The sequence below is a fragment of the Arvicola amphibius genome, chromosome 12 (assembly GCF_903992535.2).
Source record: "Arvicola amphibius chromosome 12, mArvAmp1.2, whole genome shotgun sequence".
NCBI classification, from domain to species: Eukaryota; Metazoa; Chordata; class Mammalia; order Rodentia; family Cricetidae; genus Arvicola; species Arvicola amphibius.
This window is the reverse complement of record NC_052058.2, coordinates 96,006,871-96,033,967: the sequence shown is the minus strand read 5'-3', so window position 1 is coordinate 96,033,967 and position 27,097 is coordinate 96,006,871. Positions and strand designations below refer to the sequence as shown.

The following is a 27,097-nucleotide window of genomic DNA, read 5'->3' as shown; positions in this document are numbered from 1 at the left end:
GCGGAAAACATAACACCACCATCTGTTAAAGGTACATTGCAATAACAAAATTCTTATTGAAATAGTGCTGTGTTCATAGAAGAGTCCCTTGTTAATTCCTCACCAGCTAAGCTTCTTATTGCAGTAGATTGGAGTTAACATGGAAACCCATAACTGTCCAGTGTGTAGAGAGTGAGAGCCATTGGAGCCCTCAGTCATAAACACTGTGTCTTCATCAAAGCTCTCCCCTCAGGGCTCCGGGAGCTATGCAGATGAGGAGATAGAATGATTCTAAGAGAGGTGTTGGATGGAAACAGGCTCTTCTTTAAAAAAAAAAAAAATTGGGCAGATGCATATATGAACTCACAGAAACTGTGATTGCATTTGTAAATCCTGAAGGGTGGAAATAGACATAGGGTCCCATCTCCAGCCAAGAACCTATCTTCAACTGATATCTGGTGACAAAGGTAAGATCAGTTTTCACTAATGGAGTGTCACTAGATATTAATCAGATTTCAGGGCAGAACCCATGTCCAGGAGTAGATGGCCAACATAAAATTAATTCTGTGATATTTTTTGCTCTGATTGCTTTGTTTTGTTGTATTTTTTGTCTTCTTGTCTTTTGTCTATTTGTTTTGATTTTTGTTTTAGTGGGTTTTTTTTGTTGTTTCTTTGTTTCTTACTTTTGTTGTTTTTTGTTTTGCTTCTTAGTTTTGTTTTGAAAGAGAGAGAGAATAGATGATAGGGAGGTGGGGAATATTTGGGAAGTGTTAGAAAAACATGCTCAATTATGTTCTGTGAAATTTTTAATTAAAAAATAAAACATGCAAAAGCATATTATTTTTATTTCTGTAGATATGTGTGTGGGTGTGTGTTTGTTTGCTGTTGGGGGAGCTGCCCACAGAAGGTGGAAGAGGACAGAAGAATCCACTGGAGCTGGAGTTACAGGCAACTATGTGCAATCTGAAGCAGGGGATGCTGGAAAATGAAGTGTGGTCCTTTGGAAGAGATGAGCTGCTCCTAACCTAATTTCTCTGTCACATCTCCTGCCCCTATGGCATGACTTTCTAGAAATTTTAGAAAGTAGAAAGTACATACTTTTCTGGATTTTGTTTGTTTTGTTTTGAGCTTTTTTGAGGTTTTCTTTTCTTTTGAATTTGGATCAAATGATTGTGTCTATACATTGTTGGGTATGAAATCCTAGACTTTCTACATGCTAGCTAAGTACTCTACCAATCAACTACATCTCTGGCTCAGAAGCTAGATAAGCTTTTTAGTGTTAAAATATTATCTACTACTAAGTATGCTCTGATACAGCACAGATTGGAACATCTGAATTTTTTCTATAATCTTTTATAAAGAAAATAGGGTATTTGATTTCAAGTTTGTAATATTCAAAGAATGTTAAACTCAATAAGAAAGCTATCTTTTTTTTTCCAGATGTAAAAAAGAACAGTTTAACTAAAAATTACTTTTGTGAAATGGTTTGTAGTCTTTATTAATGAGCCAATAAAATATTCCAATATTACTATTTTTCTTCTTGGAATATTTAATAACAATTTTTAGAACTACCTGGTATAATTGGTGTTTTGAAAAAATAAAATAAAATAGTTAGCTATATTTTAATAAGTTTAAAATAGTTCTCTGCCTCTTAAGCATATAGGATACAAAGAACATAAAAACTCAGGAACTGATAATCTTTGAAGTAATTATTGTGTGAAAATAAAAGAAGATTCGAGTGGATTCTAGGAAGACTAAATATTTTAACCTCTCCCTCAACAAAATATTCTCTTGCTCACTGAAAGATCATCTACGGTTTTGAACATATGAGACATTTTAGGTTAAATGTCTGGAAGAATGATATATTTAATTTGTGTGTGTGTGTGTGTGTGTGTGTGTGTGTGTGTGTACAAGGTGAGGACACCCACACAACAGTACATCTGTGGGGGTCAGGAAACAACTTTGAAGAGTTGCTTCTTTCCTCCCTTTATTGGGTTTGCGGAGTCAAATTGATGATGACAGACTTACACAACACGCTTTATCCTTTGAATCATCCATCTTACCAGCCCAGAACAAGCTATTCCAATAAATGTTCCTACTTATCAAATTGTGTTAAGCTCACATAATATAAGAAAGTGCTCTTGATGAAATCATAATTATATGTAGAGAGCTCCCATATTCTTAAATAATAATATAAAAAATTTCACAAAGTCAGACCTTGTCCAAAACAAGTTTTGGGCATCACCCAGTCAATCTGTATCCTTACATCTAGTATCATAGAAAATATAAGGTCCTCATTATTAATTTCTGCATAGCATTATTGTTTCCAAGTAAAATAGCTCAAGCATGAATATTTCAAAAAGAATCCTCTCTTTGAATATGTCAGCAGTTTCTGCCCTTTCACCTGTCCACTGGGATTGCTCACCAATTCTTTTCAAATTGTGGAATATATAAGTATGTCTTTTGTTTCAAGTCTAATGGTTAGGAATAGAGGCATTTTACATAATAGACATACAAAATATGCGAGCCAATGCTATAGAGATGAAGATATTCGAGCATATTACATACTTATACATGTGTACAGACACTCAGTGCACAGTATTGAAATGAGTGTTAACAAACAGAATCCTTTTGATGACAGTGATCTTCCTACCACTGTGATGAAAGGCAGAGATAGCTGACTAAGGAGGAAAAAAGTATTTAAGCTATAGTTTCAGGGTTTGAGTTTCTGCCAGTAGTTTCAGCTGCTTAGAAGCATGTGAATAGGTCACAAACAGAGACTGCAGCAGAGCAAATGTTTGTTTTTGGAATGCAGAAGAGATGCAAGTGTTCAGGATGTCCTCCCTATGGTCACTTGTTGAGAACTGTATTTACTTCCCCAAATCCCACTGCTCCTGAGGAAGCCAACACTTCCTTTGGAGTTCTTAGTCTCATTGATAAAGAATTTAGAAGCCTGGCAGTGGGTGGTGGCACACACCTTTATTCCCTGCACTTGGGAGGCAGAGTCAGGCAGAGTTTGAGGCCAGCCTGATCTACAGAGTTAGTTCCAGGACAGGGTCCAAAGCTACAAAGAAACCCTGTCTCTAAAAACCAATTAATTAATTAATTAATTAATTAATTAATTAAAGAATTTAGAAATGATGTGATAGGTATTTTGAGGGTAATTTTATTAGTATTAAAGAGAAGTAGCAGAGCAAGGAGCTGTTATGTTCTTGGCAATTGACAGAGAGATTGAGAAGAGAGCACTATGCTGTTGCCTTAGCCTAGTACATTCCACAGACAGGCACACGTCAGAAAGGCCTGTGGGTACTTCCTGGTGGAAGTGCCTACAAGAAACTGCCTTGAGAGGAAGCTTCTTGAAAAGAAAAGAACACCATCTCATTATTAACAAGATAATAATTACTCATTAGTACAAATGCCAGCTCTCCACCCGGGGCCTGAGCTGCATCTTAGAACAATGCTCAGATCCTATCACCTTTTCATATGATAATTTGAGTTCCAAGAGATGGCCAAGCTGATGTTTACATTTCTAGTGTGAGGCGGGATATGGGAGATGGGTCATGAAACTTTAACAGATGGAGGCATCATCTCTTAGCATTTTTCTGATCAGTAAATCTCACCAAACGCTGAAGACAAAGTTTCCTATACAGGAACAAAACCATAGGAGAACATTCTAGATGCAAACTATAGCTTTTTGAGTTTAGCTTACTTGAGACACCAAGGTTCAGAAGTTATGAGATCTTAGGAAATACAGCTAGGGAACACAGAAATTCTTTCTGGGTCACACAGATTTTACAGGTATTAATAATCATAATGATTTGATCATTAGTAACACTAATTGGCCAACTGATCGCTGAGTATTAAATCGTAATTAGCCCTCTTTCATAGATATAGTCATGGCAGACGTACCAGTACATGTAGGAATATCAGCAGGAGTCTCTTGTGCCAGTGGATGCTGTTGTTCTCACATTATGGGTAAGGAAACTGAGGCTGGTGAAGTCAAAGAGCCTGACTAGAGCCATACGACTTTGGAGGATCCAACTTCATCCTTGCCTGCCTAATCACGGGACTCCACATTCCTGACACAGCAGAAATCTGCTTCTGCCATAACCACCAGGCATACACTGTTCTCAGGCAAAGTTCCAAGACAAAGCGTGTGTGCCGTCCTCTGCATGCTTCTGTACAACCGCACCAAGGTTGTTACAGAAATACTGTCTTATAAACCTGTATGCTGTTGTATCTAGCTTTTGGTGGGGGGAGTCTTGAATTCATGTCCTCAGATATGTGTAGCAGTGTTCTATGCACTGAGCCACCCCCCTGGCTTTATGTACATTCGGATGAATGTGTTCTAATGCCTGTTTGTGAGAGGGAACATGAGGGATTTATTGGGCATATGACTTTGTTTAACACAGTGTTCTACAAATGTATAGCTTTTCATATCTGAATAACATTCCATTGTATACATGCATCACACTCTCTTCACCACTCATGTCTAGATGAGCATCAAGTTTGATGCCATTTCTAAGTGATTATGAAGAGAGCTTAAGGAAACAGGGCCTCACAGGCACCTCCTTAATATGCTGATTGATTTCCTTTGGGTCTGTATTCATGTGACAGATATGAACCACAAAACAGTTAAACAGTTCTATTTTTAGGGATTTTTCATTATATTTTATTATTATTATATTAGTATGTGGGTATCTGCTGTGTGTGGGGGGGTCATGTATATGTCATGGCACGCATGTGGAGGTCAGAGACAACATTGAGGAGTCCCTTCTCTCATTCCACCTTTACTCAGGTTCTAGGATTTACTTGTTTAGGCATCTACTTGACCCAAGGTTTTTCTTTCTTTCTTTCTTTCTTTCTTTCTTTCTTTCTTTCTTTCTTCCTTCCTTCCTTCCTTCCTTCCTTCCTTCCTTTCCTTCTTTCTTTCTTTTTGTTGGTTTTTGTTTTGCTTTGTAATAAGGTTCTTCTGTGTGTCCTTAATTGTCCTGGAACTTGCTTTGTAGACCAAGTTGGCCTCGAACTCAGAGATCTGCCTGCCTCTGCCTATGAGTGTTGGGATTAATGGTGTGTATCACCTCCAGGAAACCCAATGTCTTTTTGATAATAGACATTCTAAGAGGGCAAGATGATATCCCATTATGATTTGATTTGATCTTTTCTTTCTCCTGACATTATTGAAGTCAATTTTTTATTTTGTTTTTGTAAATCTATTGGCCATCAGAATATCTTCCTTTGGGAAGTCTCTACCTTCTACTCTGGTTCATTTTTAACTGAATTATTTAGGGAAGTAGTTAATCATATTATCAGATTCCTTATATTTTATTAATGTTCTGTATCATAGATGAGCAGTTTTTAAGTTTTTTTCTTCCTATTCTGTAACTTTAGCCTCAGTAGATCTAATGCCCTCTCTGGGACAACCCAGCCATGACACACATGGTATACAGAGGCATAGCAGATAGAGCATTTACATACATAAGTTTAAAAAAAAAATCTCATCTTCTGAGTAGCACAAACTAGACATTGTGTGTTCAGTAACTGCATGTGGATGGTGAAGACCACAATAAATGTACAGACAGGAGACACACACTTATTGTTGTAGAATGTGTCTTTGGGAAGTATAGATATGCAATAACATTTCTCAGTATCCACTAAGATAAGTTTCTCTGAGAAATTAAAAGGTATAGTAAAAGGATGTGTTTTGATAATTTGATAAGTTTTCTTAAGCTCCAAGTTCTTCACTGAACCCCTTTGTGAAGGGGAGGCAAATGATTATCAAAATCTATTTATGACAGTTAGCTGAGTTAATAAAGTGCATGCTGTATAGGTATGAAGACCTAGGTTTATATTCCCAAGCGCCCTTGTAAAAATTGAGCATGGCTGTGTATGTCTGTAACTCCAGTGCTGGAGGACAGAGACAGGTGGATTCTGGGGGCTTGTTATACAGCCAGTCTAACTGAAGGAGTAAGCTTGACTATCTCTGAGAGACTCTGACTCAAAGAAAAAACAAGGTGGAGAAGTGATTGAGGAAGATGTTCTGTGTCAATCTCTGGTGTCCGCACACACACGTCAGTAAGCGTGCACACACACACACACACACACACACACACACAAGCAACACAACAATGCTTATACAAGCAAGCAAATAGAGAGCCAGGGAAGGAAGATGCTTGTTTCCTGATACAGTCTTTTCTTTATAAATTCCCAGACCTATTTTATTATTTCTCTTGACCTATACTTTATATTCATAACTCCCTCAATTTCTGCTGACCCTGAATATCGGGTTGTAGGTCAGAGCACGCCATGCTATCATCGGGAGATAAGTAAGTACAACTGAGACATAGTGGTTAAGACCCTCTGCTTGACCTTAAATTAAAGGAACAAAAGAAAGCATAAGTGGAGTCCAGATCTGAAGATAAATTAGAAGAATGTACTTGTTTCTGGCTGCTAGGGAAGTTTGTCATGAAGGAAGGAAGACTTATGTGTCTTAAATCACAACCCATGGGTGAGGTATCTCCCTCATCCTCAGAGCAGCTGCGAATACAACTATATCCAGGTACAATAGCCCCATGCAATTTGATCTGAACTGAGGTTCAGGAGAATGGCTGTTCTCTCTGCTGTATGCAAGGACCCTATCTCATCTTCTCTTGAGAAGCTATTTGAGATTAGCAAACTGTTCTCCTCTGTCCTTCAAAGACACCTGGACCAATTTGTTAGAGGGAACAGACCAGAAGTATTGGATGACTGGCTGAGTTCCAGGACCTCAGAGTTTGTGAATCGAGTCTGACACTTAAAGCTCCATGGGACTTGTAGAGAGCTTTGATAAAATTGCTGAAGAAGCCTGGCTGGGACAGCAGATGCAGGCACACATTGCACCCTATTCTAAAGTTAGTTGCAAAATAAAATCAAACAAACAAACAAAAAAAAACAAATGCAAAGTAAGTACCCCCCCCAAAAAGAGCATGAAAAGGGCTTTCCTTTCAGAAAAGCCCAGAGGACTGGCTCATACAAGAGCTGTGCTAGGAGAAGAGATGGCTGGATTCTGGAAACCGGTTAATATATTGAAGAAGAGCTTTCCTGTACTCACTATTTATTATTAACATAGACTCTGAGCTTGTAAATTTGGATCTTAATTACAGAAAGCAGATGAGTTGCAAACTGGAGAGATGGTTTTATCTGCAAAATACTTGTCTTGCAGCCATAAGGAACTGAGTTTGATTTCAAGAACCCGCATAAAACACAGGGCATTGTGTCATGAAGTTGTAATCCCATCACTGGGGTCGTAGAAACTAGAGAATCCCTAGGACTCACAGGTCAGCTAACCTTGGCTGTCTGAAAATAATGGGGGAATCTCCTAAGATTAGACACTATCTTTCACACATGTATGTGCACACCTGCACACACAGACCCACTCACATGTTGTTTTGTTTTGTTTGCTTTGCCTTTTCTCTCTCTCTCTCTCTCTTTCTTTCTTTCTTTCTTTCTTTCTTTCCTTCCTTCCTTCTTTCTTCTCTCTCTCTCTCTCTCTCTCTCTCTCTCTCTCTCTCTCTCTCTCTCTCTCTCTCTCTCCCTTTCTCTTTAGGTTGTTTTAAATTCTTTGTATATATGTATGTGCATGAATGTATATGCATATATGTATGTATGAGTACTTAATGCATGTATGTATGGGTGTAGAAGTATGTATTCAACCATGCCTGTAATCCCTCAGATGCTGCCAGCCTTGATTTTTTGAGACAGGATCTAAGAGTGACCTGAAACTTGCCAGAAAGGCTAGGGTGGTCAGCCAGAGGGCCACAGAAATCCATTAGTTTTTACGTTCCCAGTGTTGGGATTAAAAACAGTTGCCACTACATATTGCTTTTTTTCCCCTAAAACAGAGGCTGTTCTGGATATTGAAATCAGATCCTCATATTTGTGAGGCAAACACTTTACCAACCGAGCCATCCTTTGCCATGCATGGGTAAATACCTTCTTCATATCTGAACTCACACTCATTTTCCTCGTCTCGGCTACTTGAGAAGTGAGAATGTCCATAAGCCCAAGGTTCCTTCAATCATGACAAAACTGATCTTGTTCCTCTCAGATAAAATCTATACATACAATTTAATCATATTAACCTAATCTTCAGAAAATAAATACAATTAATTAAAACATTTTAGCTAACCTATAACCTACCCACTTTAATGTTCACTGTTTTTTGATAGCATCAAAGACAACAAGATATAATTTCTATAGGACTGATAATGAAAGTGTTCTTCCTCTACCAACTTCTCCCCTGGGAGAGGGGAACGCTGGTATCTAATACACCAAACCCATCAAATGTTGTGCTTTTGTAGGTGTAATTGCCTGTGTTTTATCAGTAAACTAGGTGACAATCACATGATCAATGCAAAGAGTTTTTTAAAAGGTGTAAGTATAAGTTAGGTAGATGGCACAGTGAGTTCTCAGTACCACACTAGGCAGTTCATACCCACCTACAGTCCAGCTCCAGGAGATCTGATACTCCCTCTGGCCTCACTGGGTGCTTGCACCCTCGTGTAAATACCCATACAGACACACACAGACACACACACACACACACACACACACACACACACATGCAAATAAATAAAAATGAAATAACTCTTTTTTAAAAAATAAGTATTATTTAAAGGGAGAGATTATTCAAATAATAATCCCTTCTTAAAACTCTTATGGACAGAAATAGGAACTCACAGTCTCTGTTAATAGTAATTAACTTATGTAGATATCATACTGGCCCTATGTTTCTTCCAAAATCCAGATCATTTAATATTTCCTTGCCTTAAACACACTCACATGAAGGATTATTATTCTTTAAAATTTGGCTGTAGGGAAGTCAGCAGATGGCAGTGGATTGTTATGGAACCTGCTTAATTTTGCACCTCCTGTATAACCGCTGGGTGTGCATGACCTCTCTGAAATGCCCGTTCCCTATTACACAGAGCGACTCATTCTGAGGTTTATATAACAATTCTGGGCTTGTTAGTCATACAACTCCAAACCAGCAATTTTCCATCATCATGCATTTGCCCAGGTTTTGTCTTAACTCAAAATTGCCCTGTGTGACCCATAAGCAACTCGAAAGTGACATTTCCGAGCCCAGGCATCTAATCCTAGATTGTATTTACCTATTTCCAAATATTTGCACCATCTGTGATTCCATATTGGTTTTTTTGGCTTCACTGTTACAGCCCAAGGACTGTAGTTCTGGGAAGGAATGAAGCAACACTTCGAATACAGAATGTATGATAAGCAGGAGATGAAATTTATCCATGAGATGAGGAGAGGAAATAACACACTCAGGAGAGTTGATGCATATGCAGTTTGCCACCTTCAACGCCCAAATCTGTTGACTTCTTGGCACTGATAAGGAATATATAAACAAAGGCTACATATTCCATTCACCAACTCCCAATGCATGTTTGCTTGGGAGCTTGTAATCTTCATATCAGCAAGATAGGAACTCAGGATTAAAGGCGACCTTCAGTTTCTGAGTTAATCAAATAAATGGGAAGAGGTTCTTTAAAACCAGGTCCCCATGTATGGGAACCTAGGCATTCAGCATAATTTGATTTTCCATCACCCTGCAGAGATTCAGTCAAGCAGAACAACACATTAAGAACCAAATGATAAATACTGCATCTGTCAGTCTTTCCCAGGTGAAAAGCCCCTCTATGGTCTAGCCTCCCAACAATTCTATGGGGACAACACCATTTCACTTCCAGAGGCAATATAAATTCAGGAAGAGGCTGAGTAAAATAAACTCAATCTAGAAAATCAAGGTTCTGGGGTTCAGTATGAACTTAAATCAATAGGCATCCCCAGTTGTTTCCACCAAAAGATATTATGCATGACCCAGAAAATTCTTTATATAGATTGATTTATTCAGTATATAAACATTTCTCATTCCTGGTATTAGAACTTGGTTCCCTGACAACTCTGTTTAAAAATAAAAATAATCACAGTTTCTGCAATGAAATCACACCCACTAAGAAGTCCAGCTACTTAGGGTTGTATGTGCATGTACATGTGCATTTATTTCTGTCTGTATACATGTGTATCTGGTTCTGATGCCTGTGCTTGTGTGTGTGTGTGTGTGTGTGTGTGTGTGTGTGTGTATACATCTGCTCATGTTTTTGCACCATAAATGGCTTAGGAAAACCTTGAAACATACCAGTATTCAAAGTTCTGAAGAGTTGCAGTTCTAAAGGCAAGTATCTAACATGATTGCCATGCAAGTTTGGACATCTGAGTTCAGAGTACAAGAACCATGTTTAAACACCAGATGTGGTAGTGCATTTGTAAGCCCTCTTCTCCTACAGTGGATGAAAGGCAGAGACAGAAGCCTAGGAACAAAGTGCCAAGTAGCCTTGTGAATGCAACATCAAAGAATAAGAACTTGTGTCTCAAACACAGTAGGAGGCAAGGACCAACACCTGAAGATGTCCTCTGACCTCCACACCCACTTGTGGGCAGTGTGAACCTTCACTCTCACACACAAGTATGCACATATTCCATACATATAAGAATATTGTATAAAGAGGCCAAGTGTCTGTGGATTCTGACATAAGACAGGAAGCCTAAGAAAGATCACTTCTTTGTAAATAGAGGGAGCACCATCATTTCTTGGAATGGTGGGTGTCACAGTGGACTTCCGTAATGTCATTATAGTTGGGAATCTACTTCTTGTCATAACGATATAGATGACACAAATATGCTCTTCTACAAAGGGCTGTGGCTCATTATTAAAAGACTAAGAACACTATCTTAGACTTAGTCCACTGCAAGGGAAGACTCCGGAGATGCCAACTGAGTTTTGCATATGGACTTATACCTTTTAGAATACATACACTAAATCATTAAAAGGTCATAATAACAAGTTTCATTATGACATTTCATAAATGTAATACTTTTTCCATTTTTCACGTCCCATTATCTCTTTAGCAAACTACCTGATTCTCACTCACACACCCATCTTATTATTTTGAAAATTTGCTTTCCTTGTTAATAAATGGTATGGTAAAGCTGTAGGTGCACCATGTCAAATTACTGAGCCTGAGAGATGTCTCAACTCATCAGCCAAGCACACTTGCTGCTCTTTCAGAAGACCAGAATTTGGTTTCCAGCACCCACAGTGGGCAGCTCACAGCCACCTATAACTCCGCCTCCATGGAGTTATATATCTGATGTCCTCCATGGTGCTGCAGTCACGTGCACACAACTACACACACATAGATATAATTAAAGTAAAATAATAAAATAAATCTTCAAAATACAATTTTTTACCATTTATTTTTATATAAAAGGTCACACTTACGTCAAGAGCTAAGGAACTTGAAAGTGGCATTCTGACACCATCCAGGTAAACACTTAGTTCTCACACTAGGAGACATCCAGGACCAAAAACAGCTTCTAACTCTATAAACAAATGTGTGATTTGAAACAGTCCGCTCACTTCTTGGTCGTTACTAATTTGATAAGCAGGTTGTTTTAGGCTGAGGTAACAGAAGTGTTTCTCAGACTACGGACATCACTGCTGATGCTTGGGCTGTTCCCAAGGAGGAGTTTGGGGAGGCAAGACTGGCAGTGACATCAAGATTCATTCTTTATGGGCTGGAGAGATGGCTCGGAGGTTAGGAGCATTGCCTGCTCTTCCAAAGGTCCTGAGTTCAATTCCCAGCAACCACATAGTGGCTTACAACCATCTTTAATGGGGTCTGGTGCCTCCTTCTGGCCTGGAGGCATACAGACAGAATATTGTATACATAATAAATAAATATTTAAAAAAAAGATTCATTCTTTATGCTAGGTGATCCAATGTGGCAGAAATAAATTTCAGAAACTTAAGAAAAGAGAAGAAATTTTACTTAAATTTAGAGATGGTACATATAAAAGGGGAGAAAAAAATCAGAAATATATCGTTCTGAGAATTCTAGAGATGTCCCAACAGGTAAGCATTTGCTGCAAGTACATGAGGACTTATGTTTGAATTCTAAGCATCTATTTTAAAAGCTCACCTCAGTGCTGAAGGAGGGAGACATGACTGCTAGCCTTCCTATTGGTTGTGTGAGTCCTGTATCAAGGAAATAGGCAGAGTGTTGCATATACATATCATCACACACACACACACACACACACACACACACACACACACACACACATCCTCCTATGGTTCATCTACACTAGAACATGCCCTATAAACATATGTGTGCATGCACATGTGCACACCCCCATACACATTCTCCTATGGTTCCCTTACACTTGAACGTGCCCCCCACACAATAAATGTTACACAATAAATATAGTTCTGATGTTCCAACTCTGTGCAGGATTGGATGGAACTCCTCACCACCTCAGGAAGCACTAGTCGGGTCCCTGAAACTCAGAGCAACCCACAACCAAAGTGAATCACTTCCATCCCTACACCATGTTGGAATCACACATAAGCATCGGTGCTCCCAAGATGATCCTCGAGAAGCTGACATTGAGACCAGCAAGACTGCTCAGTTGATAAAGGTGCTAGCTGCTCCTAACCACCCCCTTGTGGTGGGAAGAGAGAACAAGCCCACAGGGTATCCTCTGACCACTGCACATGCACATTGACACATAAATGCCCCCACTCAAGTAAATAAACAGATAGGTCCAAATATTTTTATAAAAGCAGCATACCCTGCACAGTTCAGATAATTGAAGAGTTCTTAATCTCAGTGCTTTGCGTTCAGCTCTGGTGGGTTGGGAGTTATCAGTTGCTATCCATTGCTAACAAATTTTGAGATTTCTCTATCTTCATCTCCTTATTTTGTCTTACTTTGTCAAGTAACTTTGACTTTATTTTTCACTACTTTTGACATCATTTTTAATTTCTCTCATCTATGTTTGCATTTATCTATTCTTCTGTGTACATTACTTGGTTCTAATGCTATTATTTCTAAATTAATTTTAAGGTCTACTGAATTAATTTGTAGTATTTTTTAAACAATTTTGTTCTTCTGTGGGTAAGACATGACATCTTCACAAAATGTCATTACATAATAAAATGTATTTAAACATCTAAGAACAGCCAAAAAGAAGTAGCATATCCACAATTCCTTGGATCAAAAAAGAGAAAGAACCCAGTTGTGGAAGCTGGATAGAGGCTAATGAGATGGTTCAGTGGGTAATCATGCTTGCCACTGAGACTGATGACTTTAATTTGGTCCCTGGAATCCATATTGTAGAAGATAGAGCAGATTCCTGAAAATTGTCCTCTGATTTCCATGCATATGTCATTCTCTCTCTCTCTCTCTCTCTCTCTCTCTCTCTCTCTCTCTCTCTCTCTCTCTCTCTCTCTCTCTCTCTCTCTCTCTCTCTGTGTGTGTGTGTGTGTGTGTGTGTGTGTGTGTGTGTGTTTAGGTGTGAGAGGGGAGGGAAGAGAGGTTCATCAGCTACCATCAAAGCTGGGACCCAGCAAAATTTAAGACTTCTATGGTGGGACTGGAGAGATGGCTCAGAGTTTAAGAGCACTGGCTGCTCTTCCAGAGGTCCTGAGTTCAATTCCCAGCAACCACATGGTGGCTCACAACCATCTGTACTGAGATCTGATGCCCTCCTCTGGCGTGCAGGCATACATCGAGGCAGAATGTTGTATACATAATAAATAAATAAATATTTAAATAAAAGACTTCTGTGCGAGGCAGAGAGTTTTCTTTAACGATGTAGCCCCTCATAGGTTGGGCACACTGCAACATAGAGCTCCACTGAACATGTGAACAGCAGATGTGACTAGGTTGATTATTAAAAACCAAAGAAAAAATGACATACAAAGTCAGAGTAGGTAGGGGGATCTGGGTGAAAGGTGAGGCTGAATATGATCAAAATTCATTGTATATATGTACGGAATTTCAAGTAATAAAGATAGTGTATATTTTATAAGATACTGGATAATTCAGCACATGCTCACTTAACTTTTTGAATGCCCATGCTACTCCTTTTATAGAACTAAAAAGAAAAGAAGAAGGCTGGTGTTTTCCAATAATGTCCCCAAGAATAACAGACTTGATATAACAATCTTTTCATAAACACCCAGGTCCCTGGAAGTTTAAAGTGTAGGGTAATGTAGCCAAACAAATGATCTATTTCTAAACTGCCAAATGTTTTATAATTCAGATTTGTTTCTCTCTGTGTTTTCTTTAAGGGGATGGCCACTCATTTGACCATGCTCCAATGAGTATATGGGCAAGACAAATTGGACTTGGTGTTTTGTTTTGTTTTCTTTTTGCTTAAGAGGTTAGGGTGCAAAGGTGAGAGGGTGAACAAGGGAGGAATGTGAAATGAATGTGATTGGAGTGCATTATATAAAATTTACAAACAATTAACAAAAATATTAAGTTGAGGAATAAAAGTGTAGTGATGAGCTGTGGGCAGGCCTGCTTTTCGTCCCACCTGGCTCCTGGCTACCTGGTTAGCTTATGTCCCGAAATAACAAAACACAAATAGTATTCATTTAAACACTATCTGGCCCATTAGTTTCAGCCTCTTATTAGCTAATTCTCACATCTAAACTAACCCATATCTAATAATCTGTGTAGCACCATGAGGGGTGGCTTACCAGGAGAGATCTTAACCTGCGTTCGTCTTGAAGAGGAGAGGCATGGCATCTGCCTATGGCAACTGCCTGAAGTGTCTGCCTTCTTTCTCCCAGAATTCTGTTCTGTCTACTCCACCTACCTAATTTTCTGTCCTATTAAAGGGGCCAAGGCAGTTTTTTTTATTAACCAATGAAAGTAACACATAGACACTCCTCCATCATAAAAGATACATACTTTGTGTTGGAAATATAACTTAGCTGGTAGTGGTTGCCTGACATTCATATAAATCTTTGAATTCTAATCCCTGTACCATGGGGAACCAGGTATGGTATTAAGTATCTGTAATCCTAGCACTTCTGGTAGAAGCAGGAGATCATGAATTCAAGATTATCCTCAGCTTCATACCAAACTGTAGAACAACCTGTGCAATTTGAGAACCTGACTCAGAGGAACAGTATTTTAAAAATTATTTTTTTCTGTACATTTTGAATATAGTCTTTCTTTTTAAGTGAGAAAAGGTATTTGGTAAATTTGTAATATTTTTAGTTTAAAAAGCTATTTAGAAAACACACACACACACACACACACCAACACAAGGGGATGGAGAGATTGCTCAGTGATTAAGGACCCAAATTCAGTTCCCATATCCATCAGCTCATAGCCACCTGTAACTCCAGCTCCAAGGGTTCGGACATGCGCTTCTTCCCTCCTCAGGCATTGTATGTATATGAATATACCCACATACACATACATATTAAAGTTAAAGAAAAATGATGTAATTTTTCTAAATGTAAAATGTCAACGTCATGCATTTTACAATTATTTCTGCCTTTGAAGAGTGATTAATAGATGGATGAGCCTGAAAGTGTCACTCGGTTCCTCTTGCTGGACCACTCAGGTTCCATTAGAAGACTTTCTTACCTCCCCATGCTCACAAAATTAATGTAGCTTTCCCTAGGTTCCCTGGTTCACTGTTTCTAAATAAACCACCAGGGAGCCTGCCATTCTCATTCTCAATTATAACCCAACCTTGTCACACTGCTCTTTTCAAGGCAGACACCACCGAATGAAATAAAAAATCGAATGTTCATTTAGCTCTGAAAAAGGAGATAGGTATGAAGCTAATAAAAATGACTGTTTCCCTCACTTGTCTTCATTTGCTTTCTTGTAACCTCATGCATAGCTATTTGTTCTAACCTAAGAAAATCAATAGGTATGAGAAATTACAATGATATTAAAGTCAGATAGGATGGAGTTTGCCGGGAGAACATTTCCCAGTGTAGAGTCAGTTTTTATTATGAACTCAACTAACTTTTCTTTTTATGATTTTTTTAAAAAAAAATCTATGTGTGTAGGGGTTCCCCAAAGAATTCAGAGTCCTGATGCTAGAGTTATAAGAATTTGCAAGCTGCTGCTGGGACTGTCAACTCTGCTCCTCTGATGAAACAATCAGCATCTTTCCCTTTGAACTTTTACTCCAGCTTGTTGACTGACTTTGCTGAAACTTCCACATGATATATCACAAGGTCTCAAAAAAAAAAAAAAAAAAAAAAAAAAAAAAAAAAAAAAAAAAACAGTTGTAAAGCCATTCATTTCTGTGACCTGAATTCTGGAAAGAGAATATTTAACCAAGAATACTTCAAAGACAGATTTTAATTAAGCCTTTTAGAAAAGCAGTAAGTGTCCATCTAAAAATAATGGAAATAAATGAAGCTGTTACAAACTGATTTTTTCCCAATCCTGTATAATAATAGTGGGGAACCCTGATGGCTCCTTGGCCTTGAGAGGGAGGGAGGGGAGGTATGGGTGGAGGGGAGGGGAGGGAAGGGGGAGAAGGAGGGGAGAGAAAGGGGAGAAGGAGGGGAGGGAGGGGGGAGGAGGAGGGAAGGAGATGGAAATTTTTAAATATAAAAAAAAAATAAACCATGAGAAAAAAAAAAAAAAAAAAAAAAAAAAAAAAAAAAAAAAAAAAATTAAATATGGAGTGTATTTCAATACCACACATGTACATATACATCATGTGATATGTATATATTTAATGATAAAGAAAAAAACATACATTTGCTGAGAATTTTTGTTGACAAAATTGCCAAATTATTTTTTCAAAGAATGCACTGTGAGCTCAGGTCCCAAGCACACACTTAGAAGCCAGGTATAACAGTGTGTGTCTATAATCTCAGCTATGGGGTGAGGTAGAGATTAATGGATCCTTGACACTCACTGGCCAGACAGTTTAGCTGAGACAGTAAGCTTTGTATACAGGAAGAGACACTGCTTCAAAAAAAAATGGAGAATGGTAGTGAAGATGCCCCAAATGATGAAGAATTCTAGCATCCACGTATGCATTTACATGTGCATGTTAAGAGAGGAAGGGGAGGGCAGAAGGGAGGGAGGGAGGGAGGGAAGTGGAAGGGAGGGAGGGAGGTGGAAGGGAGGGAGGGAGGTGGAAGGGAGGGAGGGAGGGGAGGAGAGGGAGAGAGAAAACAGGGAGGGAACTATCTCAAGAGATCTAAAGGTCTAGAAGCCTGGCAATACCAAGAGTAAACATTTCTCTTGCTTGGATGTTCATAAGCCATAAGGGCACTCTCCTCTGCTCTCTCCGCACTCCATTCATTTTGGAGCTATACTGTGCTTTTTAGAGGGGCTGTGGATGGCACCTTGAGAAGGAGGCGATGGATGGCTTCAATCTGAAATCTGTTTAAATTCTGCTCTCAATCCTTCATCTGGTCATCTCATCTCCCTGCCTCCCAATAACCAAATCTAAAAACCCATTTAATGTTTCGCTTTTCTGTTTGTACAAAAGTGTTCTATCCTTATCACTTGAATAACATATTACCTGAAGACTTGTTGGAAATTACTAACATTTTTACTATCCCAGATAAACAATGTCATGGTGAGTATAAAGTCACTTTATTACATAGAAGACATGATAAAAAGTACTTTGAATGATAATTCCTGAGAATTTATTTTTCAAAATAAAAAAATTACCAGTCTTTCATAAAGGTGAACTATTTGGAGTGGCAATGGATGTTAGATTTCCTACTATATAAAAAATTCTGAGACTTCAGGACAGCTCGACAGGAGATGAATATATGACAGATCTCTGTCTCAATGACCTTATTTCCTCGAACCCTATTACTTGTCTCTGTTTGAACCTAGGACTTATAATCACCCCTTAGGAGGTAAATGTGGCTTATTGTCTCTTAGATATATAAAAATACCTACCAGGGAGGAGGAAGGTGTATTTAAATGCCTTAGAGAGCACATGATTTCTACTTTAGAAAAAGAAGTGCACTCAGGTGAGTTCATGAGCCACCGGGTAAAGTATTTGCATGCCAGAATGAGGACCCCAGTCCCCAGTAGCCACATGATGTGGGATGGACTGCATCTGTAGCACAGCTCTGGAGAAGCAGAGGCAGGTAAACATCGGGGGCTCGATGGTCAGATAGATTACAGAGAATATCAAGGACCTTGAGGGACCTCAAACAAGATGGGAAAGAAATGGACAGATGTATCTGATTTTGACCTCTGGCTTCTGCATACACATACTCAGGTGAACTCACTCTCAACATGGATGACTACATATATACAGACAACAACTGTCTAACATCTCAAATACACACACACATACCCCCCACACATATATACATACATACACATACATACACACATATTCCATACAGATACATTGATGATTGCCAAAAACTATGGAAATCTGGCCAATGAAAACATGAAAGCGAGGCTAGACAAATTGCTCAATAGTTAAGAACATCTGCCATTTCTGCAAAGAAATTAAGTTTAACTCCCAGCATTCATGGCCTCTCCCAGTCACTTGTAACTCTAGCTTCAGGGCATCTGAACCCCTCTTCTGATCTCTGAAAATACTGCATTCACATATACATACCCACAAACAAATGAACACACACACACACATACTTTAAAATAATAAAATGAATCTTTAATTTGAAACATTACTGTGCTGTGGATAAAAATATAGTACGCAGATGTGATTAACACCTTTAAAATGTCATTCAGCGAGAAGGAAAACACAAGGGAGTATTATCCTTAGAAGAATATCAGTATATGATATGTTGTATATATGTATTGAGCTAGAAGAATTTAAGGGGGAAATGGTTCTGACTGTGCTTGCTAACCCTGTTGACACCAGTGATGCTAGAGACATCCCCTGGGATATTGCAGACTTCCATACAATAACCTCTCAAAGGAGACTGAAATCTCATCCCAAGGAATGTTTCTTTTAAAATAGTTCACTATACATTTTCCTTGTGTGTGTGTGTGTGTGTGTGTTGACAATTACACACATATGTATAACACATTTTGATGATGTTACCAAACCTTTTCCTTTTCCAACAAGCATGCCTCCTACCTTCTTGTCATCTTTATAAATGACTCACTGAGTCCACTCAGGGTTATCTGTATGTACGTGAGTGTGAGGCTATTTACTGGATCTTGGACAACAGACCAGTGGCTACACCACTGAAAAAAAATGACTCAGTCCTCTGGCACCTGATGGCTGCTTGGGTGATGGAGGAGGGTCATCTGTCTATCTGTTACTTTCATTGGTTAGTAAAGAAACTGCCTTGGCCCTTTAATAGGACAGAAAATTAGGTGGGTGGAATAGACAGAACAGAATGCTGGGAAGAAGGGAAGTGAGGCAGTCACCATGCCTGTCTTCTCTGAGACAGATGCAGGTTAAGATCTCTCCTGGTAAGCTACCACCTTGTGGTACTACACACATTAATAGAAATGGGTTAAGCAAGATGTGAGAATTAGCCAATAAGAGGCTAAAACTAATGGACCAGGCAGTGTTTAAATGAATATAGTTTCCGTGTAATTATTTTGGGTAAAGCTAGCCAGGCGGCCGGGAGCCAGACGGGAATGCAGCCCGCCACTCCTACTACACTTGGGGAGAGTCACTTTTCTTTAGAAGGGCACCATTGATAGTTTTGCCATGCCCATGACCCTGCGGATGACCCAAAGGCCATGTTCAAAGAAGGGGTTCTAATAGGATTTAATGAGTTCAGGAAACAAATGAATTCTAAAAATTACAAAGTGAGGACATGGAGTTAGGAGGAAGGTGGTATGGGAATCTTCAGGTAGAGTAGAAAGAGGGGAAGTGAAGAGTAGATATGATCAAATACACTGTGTGAATATATGAAAATTTCAAAGAAGGAGTAGAAAGGAAAGTGGACCCCCTTCTCCTTAGCAGCAGTTAACAGCCAGCAGTTCTTCAGTGAATGGTGGGTAGAACCTTGTGTGTGCCCCCTTCTTCAGTGCAAAATTGATGGTGCTCAATATTGTGCAGTTCCTTTGAAGACAGCAGTCTCAAGCTCCTGAGTGCATGGCTGTGCCCCTAGAATATAGTTCTATAAATCACATCACTTCCTCAAACATCTTTATCTCAGGCTGATTATCTAACTAAGTGAACTGCATTGGAAACTCTATGTGGCGTATTTGATACCTAATTAAACTGTTAGGGAATTACCCTGTATTTATTTTCAGCTTGGTCTATTAGAGGATGGTGTGACCAAATGAGTTTTGACTGACGGGATTCTAAGATGCAACAGAAATACTTTGAAACCTGAATGCCTTGAAATGTAAAAATGGTCATATGATACTTGTACACACAGATGGACTTATTGAATTTCAAAAATTTCCACTGAGAGTTTATGAAATATAATGTGTCTGTTAGAGGTGACCTATGATCCTCTTTTTATTATTTAGATTTTGATTGGGCTCTTATTCCCAGACCACACAATAATGAGAGTATTGACTATAAGACATGCATTCATCAAAGGCACTCTTCTTTTCCATATTATTTCACTTAATCAGTGAGGGAAGCATGCAGAGTCCCAACAGTCTCCTTCATTCACAGGTGAAATGAAGATGCAAATCATTCTGTCTGTCCTGAGCTGCGTTTGTGTTGTTGTGATAAGACAGACTGATAAAAAGCAATGGCAAGAAAAGGGTTTATTTTGCCTTATAATTGTAGGTTAGAATGCATCATTGCAGGGAAGTGAAGGAAGAAGGAGTTTGAAGCAGGTAGGCACATCACATCATCTACAGCGAAGAGCAGAGAGAATGAATGCATGCAGGCCTAGTACTCAGTTGGCTTTCTCTACTCATATATAAATCTGAGTCTAAAACCAGGGGTTGGCAGGGCCCACTTTCAGGTGGGTCTAACCACATAAGTAAGATCCAACAAGGCAATCGCCATAGATATTCTCATAGGCCAACCAGATTTGGGCAACCCTTCATTAAGACTCTCTTTCCAGGTGAATCTAGCTTGTGACAAGTTAAAAATTACTGGTAGATCCATGCATACTTTGAGCTTAGGATTTCTAGCAAATACCCACAGATGAAAATTAGTAAATATTTATGGTTGGTAGTGCAAAATTCTCAGCTATAGTCATGGTAATTAGTGTCTATATGCAGCATGATGCATGCTAAATACATGAACTAATCCTTTGCATACTGAGTCTTAAAATATTTTACAATAATAATTAACACAAGATAGTGAATTTTAGAAATGGCTTCATTTTCCCCCCTCAGTTTGGAAGATACTTAGCTTAAACATTTTTTTCAGTGAAATAAGCATAAGATAATTTAGCATTAATATTTAACAACACAATTTCCTTTAATGTGTTTTTATATAATTTAATTTTTTAAACATGTCATTTTCTCATCCCTTGAAATAAATAAATAGATATAAAACCAGATAATTCTCAGCAAGATGTTTTTATGGTATATTCTTAATTCAGTAGATAAATGGCTTGTGTATAAAATATTTATGTTGTATATTTTATTAGTTTATAGTTGTATGCTTAAGTGAATAAAATAAGAAGTTAAGAGAGAGTAAAATGCCAGGTATGTTGTCACACCTGTTACCTCAGCCCTGAAGAGAGATGATCATGAAGTAGGGGTCTTTCTTGATACACAGGGCATTCACGCTAACTCCGGGACACATAGCAAGACCTTATTTCAGAAGTCCCAAGAATAGGGGGTTAAGGAGATGGTAATGCAGTCAGTAAACTACTTGATGTCCAAGTGCAAGAACCCTAGTTGGGATCCTCAGCCTACACATGAGATTCAGGGGCAGAGACTCTTAGAAAGAGAGGACAGGTGGATGCGTTGTGCTTGGTGTTCAGCTAATCTAGCTAACCAGTTCCAGTTTCAGGGTCAGTGAGATGTTCTGCCTTCAAAACCTGAGGTGGAAAACAATAGAGGGAGATGCTGGACATTGACACCTTACACACGTAAAGGCACAACACACACACACACACACACACACACCAAAAAAAAAAAGGCAAAGGAGAGAAACTTTATACTCTGTTCGAAATCATAGCAGGAGCCTTATTCAACCATAATTATATTTTCTAACCAAATCATATAGAAATACCACTGTAAATTAAAAGGTATGTTTTACATTAGCTAGAAGACAATCAATGTGTCCCCTATACAGTTTGTATATGGGGGTGGGGGGTCGCACGGGCTTGCTACTGTGTTGTGTTTGCTTTTCAAGCTCTTACTCTGCATCCCAGGCTGGCTTGGATTTCTGATTGTCCTGTTTGGCCCCCAGCACTGTTTATAGACCTGCTTTCAAATGATTTCCAAATTTGTTTCAGAATTATTTCCAAAGTGTTTCAAGACTCTACGCTAAAAAGAATAATTTTTAACTAAATTTTGACATGTTTATATGTGAGCAGAAGAAGCATGGACAATGTTTTTACAACTTTGTCTTTAGTTTACATTTCAAAATTGTTAGCAACCTTGCTAGACAAAGCTACAGTAAAAACATTGAACGACAGCTCCCTATCAAGTTGTTTTCAATTAGTGTTACCTAATGGTCCAGAGTAGAATGCCTCTATTTGTCTAATTCTTTTTATACATGACCAACGTCATCATAACTTGATATATTTATCAGGAGACCTGCAGGTGTCAGTTGCGATAAAATTGGACTTCTACCAAAAGTGCGATTTTAAAAGAAAAATACATGTCAATTTTTGTCATTGGTTTCAAATAGTTGCTTTAAAAAGTACAATTGAGTTCTATTCCAGAAACTGAGATTGCTCTTTTGCTTTATTTGGGTCTTCTGTCTACCAACAGTTGTTTTTGTTTTGTCTTTTGGCGTAGACGATAGTCAGGCATTTAGGTGTATCTGTCCCCATTGGCGTCAGCAGAAGGGCGCCACCTGGTGGAATAAGAACAAATTCAAAACCTTGCCTTGCTGACTCTTAAGAGATGAGAACTCTATTCACAGACCTTGAGACCAGAGATGAGCGATAGAAACTTTCTAAAAGCTTCTTAATGTATTTATGATGGCTTATTCTATTTGTTTCATAGTATCTAGCTTATCTGAGGAATGCCCAGTTAGCTTTAACATCCCAAAAGGTAGCATTTACATATATGTGCCTGATGCTTTAAAGAGATCTACATCAATTAGCCTTTCTGTGCACATATGTGCAAAGCAAAGTTTGTGATCATCTTTCCTACTTCTCATAAAAACATGTTGCTGTGATTGCGTAGTTAGGAGATGGGACCTCTGATTTAAATGAGCCAAGTTCTGTCACTTCACCATTGCTGGATACAAATTGGCTTAAGTGGTGTAACTTTTTCGAGGGGACATTATATGTCAGCCCTAAAGTGGAAATAGCAACAGCAGGGACCTCAATATGCTGCTTTGAGAGGCTAATAGGAAACCGCATTTGATAAATATCTCCTGGTCAACCTAAGAGCATCAGAGCACACACAGCAACTGCTTCTGAAGCGCTTGTTCTCAGATCACTGTGAGCTACAACTGTCCACCGCAGATCTTTAGATAAATTAATAAAAAGTGAGTATTTGATCACGTGAAGTGGGAATGATGGTGTCTTTCCATGGGGAAGTACTTATTTATGAACATTTTATAAATGTAGAGTATTATGAAAACAAAAATAGCTACTGTAAATGCTATAATCAATCTTTAAAAATAGATGAATCAACAGTTATTTAAAAAGAGAGATGATTAAAATGATAAATTTATTATCCATGGTTCCAAGTATTAAAAATGTGTTCAGACCCTGATTCATTCTTGGAAGAAGTTCCCTCTGGCCAGGGCTTCTGTGACAGAGGACAGCAGGTGACAAGAGAAAGCAGAAAGGTCAAGCCCTTTACAGGTTCTGATAGCAGCCAGATTCCATGACCCCAACCACTGCCACTCCCAAGAAAGACTGTTCTTGCCAGTTCTAAATGAACATAGGTGTCAGATGCCACAGGACAAGGCATCTTTGAGGCTCATGAAAATCTCTATCACAGAAAGTGAAAGACCTTTTGGACAACATTCAACAATCTAAATCATTCAGAATCAATACACAGTGAGTGAGTGAGTGGCTGGAACGTGCCTCCTCCTTGACCACTCAGAAGACTTTTGTAAAGGCCCACTTCAAGTTAAATTTACAATTTTTTTTAAATTTGAAGTATCGTAGCAGCCAGCACAATTAATCTAGCATATCTAGTATTGTATGAAAGTTGTCTGATAATTGAAATTCAAGGCATAGTGACTGAAGCTGCTCAATTCTTTGTGGGCTTCAGACTAACTTAAGTATTCACAGCGATCACCCACATTATATGGCCATCATTTCAGATATTAATCTTCAGACAAAAGAAATGCTAGCTATAGGGATTCCCCAGGAGTTTGTGAAAGTCTCCCATGAGGCCACTGTAACAATTATATCAATCTGATTTTGCATTTACAAAATCAGCCTCCTCTAATGCATGTATAGAATGCATGCCATTGACACTTAGGAACCATGTGCAGCCACAAAATGTCATAAAAGCAGCCAATTAGAGTGAAGATCTGTATATGGCCACTCTCTGAATATCTGGAACAGCCACTACAAATATACATGCTAAGAAATAAATGGAACCAAGTTTGAAGTTCTTTCCCCATGTGAATTTTAAGTGTTACATTAATCTAACAAAGGGATTTACCATGCATATATACAATGTGCTTCTGTATATCTGCCTGACTTCTTGTAACCCACCCCCGCCCTTGTGGAAGCAGTCTGCAGCACCTCGAGTTACCAGCTGGTGTCACAGGTTAGTGAGCAAAAATTTCATGTGGGGACTCTCTTGACTAATTATTCTTCTCAGTCACATCATTCCAGGAGCAGCCAAGAGTCCAAGGTTTGTTGGTGAAATTTAAGGACGTCAGCCGGAAAGGGGAATGTCACATCTGTTCTCCTCTCGTAAAATATTTTTAAACAAGCCTAATAACCGGTCTCTACATGGTGATGTGTGCTGATGGGGGAGGGGATCAGAGGAGAGGTCTAAGAGGAGAGCATTATGGAGGAATGCCTTAATCTTTGCATTCGTATCTAAGGGCAAAGGTACTGGACAGTTAAAGGCAAACAACAACAACAAGAAAAACAACCTCATAAATCTGCAACATTACTCTGTAAACAGAGAGAGAAAGGACAGTAAACCTCTAAAAAATCACCACCACCTGTGTGAAACACATGTATGGGAAATGGGAAAGGGAGAGAAAGATAGGAAAGAGAGACCAGGAGAGATGATCAGGACTAGAATATTAGTGACAGCATCCCTGGTATCCTTTCCTGTACCTCAGCATCGCCTGAGCAATTTGGACAGTTCCTCCAAGGCGGATTCAGAGGTTCAAGAGCTGAATAGCTGGAGTCTAGTTGCCTTACTCTGTCCCAGGCCCGGTTATCCCCCACTTCTAACCATGAGCCGAGAGTGTCTCTAAGGTGAACGCCTCTAGCAGCCTTCGACTGAAAATGCACTCTTGGGGCAGAGAGCTCTTGGTGCTCCACCTCCTGCATATCTGTGCGGAGCTCCTCCAGCTCAATCACATTGTGCTGACCAAGTACTGGCTCTCTTATTCCAGTTGGAATTGATGTAAACGTGACCGCGTCTATAGCAAGCTCTTCACAGCTTCCCTCCTCCTCGATAGGGCATCGTCATGCTCCTGACCCCTCCAACTTTAGGAAAAAGCGTGACCCAACTCTCAAATCTCCCCAAAACCAGACACTGAGGAGACAGACATTTCTCCATATAATTAGGCTACTGACGCTCTAAAGACCCAAACAACAATAACGAAAAATGGGGTGACAGGTACCGAAGGACGCAAAAGGGACAGGATCAGCCAATACAGGGCCCCTTAGCTCTGCAGACGCGACACATCTAGACCCAACAAACGAGCAGAATCAGTATCTTTCTTTCCCCCTCAGTGATAAATGCCGTTCTACTCCCCCATGTTCAGTCTCCTGGGCAGACTAGAAATGCCGAGCCCTTCCTCTTCTCCCACCTAGCTTTTCCATCTTGGTCTTCTCAAAAGAAAATAGAAGGGAAACTCTGGTAGCTTAAAGGTCGTTTGCTACTTCAGAATCTCTGGCTAGCGCGCGTCCGAACCACAGTGAGACAGGGCTAGACCTGTGCAAGAGACTGTCTCCAGGATCGCGCTGGAACCATCCAAAACGCGTTCATGAGAAGTCAAGACTCCACACGGCTAAGAAGAGCTCATCTCTCCCTCCCACGGCGACTGCCCCCTGGGGATCCCTGGGGGCATCTCCAGCATTTACCTCTCTGCCCCCTTCCCCTCTGCTCTCCACCCTGGGCATCCCGTCGCCCAGCCCCAGAGCGTACTAGGATGCTCCAAGTTCCTGCTGGGTCCATGAATGAGGCGAAAAGAGCCCGAGAGTAGGGTGGGAGGTGGGGGGAATGAGAAGAGGCAAGCGTGGGAGCCGATCCTGAGGGACAAGGAGGAATGGCTAAGTGGAGCCACCCCTCCTGGGAGGGATAGTCCCTAGAGGCCAACTCTCACCTGGTCAGCCGGCTGAGCCTGGCTTGCCCTGGCCCCTGGAGTGGGTTGCTGCTCCTGCTTCATGGCTGTCATCCCCTGGCCGCCCGCGTCGGAGCTCGCACTTCCTCGCGGGCACTTCGCACTCGGGGACCGTCACTTGGCAAGCGAACGCATGTCACAGACGCCCCGTCGCTCTCGGAATTGTCGGAAGAAAAGAGCGGCGGCAGCGATGGGGTGGGGGAAGGGAGCGCCAGGGAGGGGACTGAGAGCGGCAGCAGAGCCAAGCAGGCTCCCCTCTTTTGCAGGATCCCTCTTTTCGGCTACCGCAGATCCTCGGGCTCCCCAATGTCCCCGCCCCCCACCACCACCCGAAAATGCAGACACCAGACGCGACCAAGTGGCAAGTTAGTGGAGCGGCGGGCGGCTGGTTGCCAGCACCTGATCGCGCCGGAGCGGTGGTTTGCAACCGCGGAGGAGCCAGGCTTTCATTCTACCGCAGTCCGCCACCCGCGCACCCGCACCGCCGCCGGCCCTCGGGGGCTCCCCGCGCGGTGCTCAGTGCGTCAGGTGCAGAAGCAGCAGCAGCAGTAGCAGCAGCAGCAGCAGCAGCCAGGCTCTGCGCTCTAGCATCTCCCGAGCAACTGTAAAGCGCGCGGGAGAGACAACCCCGCACAAGCTCCGCACTCGTGTAGCCCAGGCCGCCGGG

At 40.1% G+C, this 27,097-nt stretch overlaps 1 protein-coding gene across 1 annotated transcript in view; it reads right to left on the bottom strand.

The window, feature by feature from the left end:
* Dpp10 (dipeptidyl peptidase like 10) overlaps positions 1 to 26,484 on the bottom strand; it is a 717,576-nt gene extending 691,092 nt beyond the window's left edge. The window contains exon 1 of the mRNA XM_038349339.1: positions 26,413 to 26,484. Within this exon, the coding sequence (XP_038205267.1) occupies positions 26,413 to 26,484 (72 nt within the window). The remainder of the gene's footprint in view (positions 1 to 26,412) is intronic.
* Positions 26,485 to 27,097: the final 613 nt, after the last annotated feature.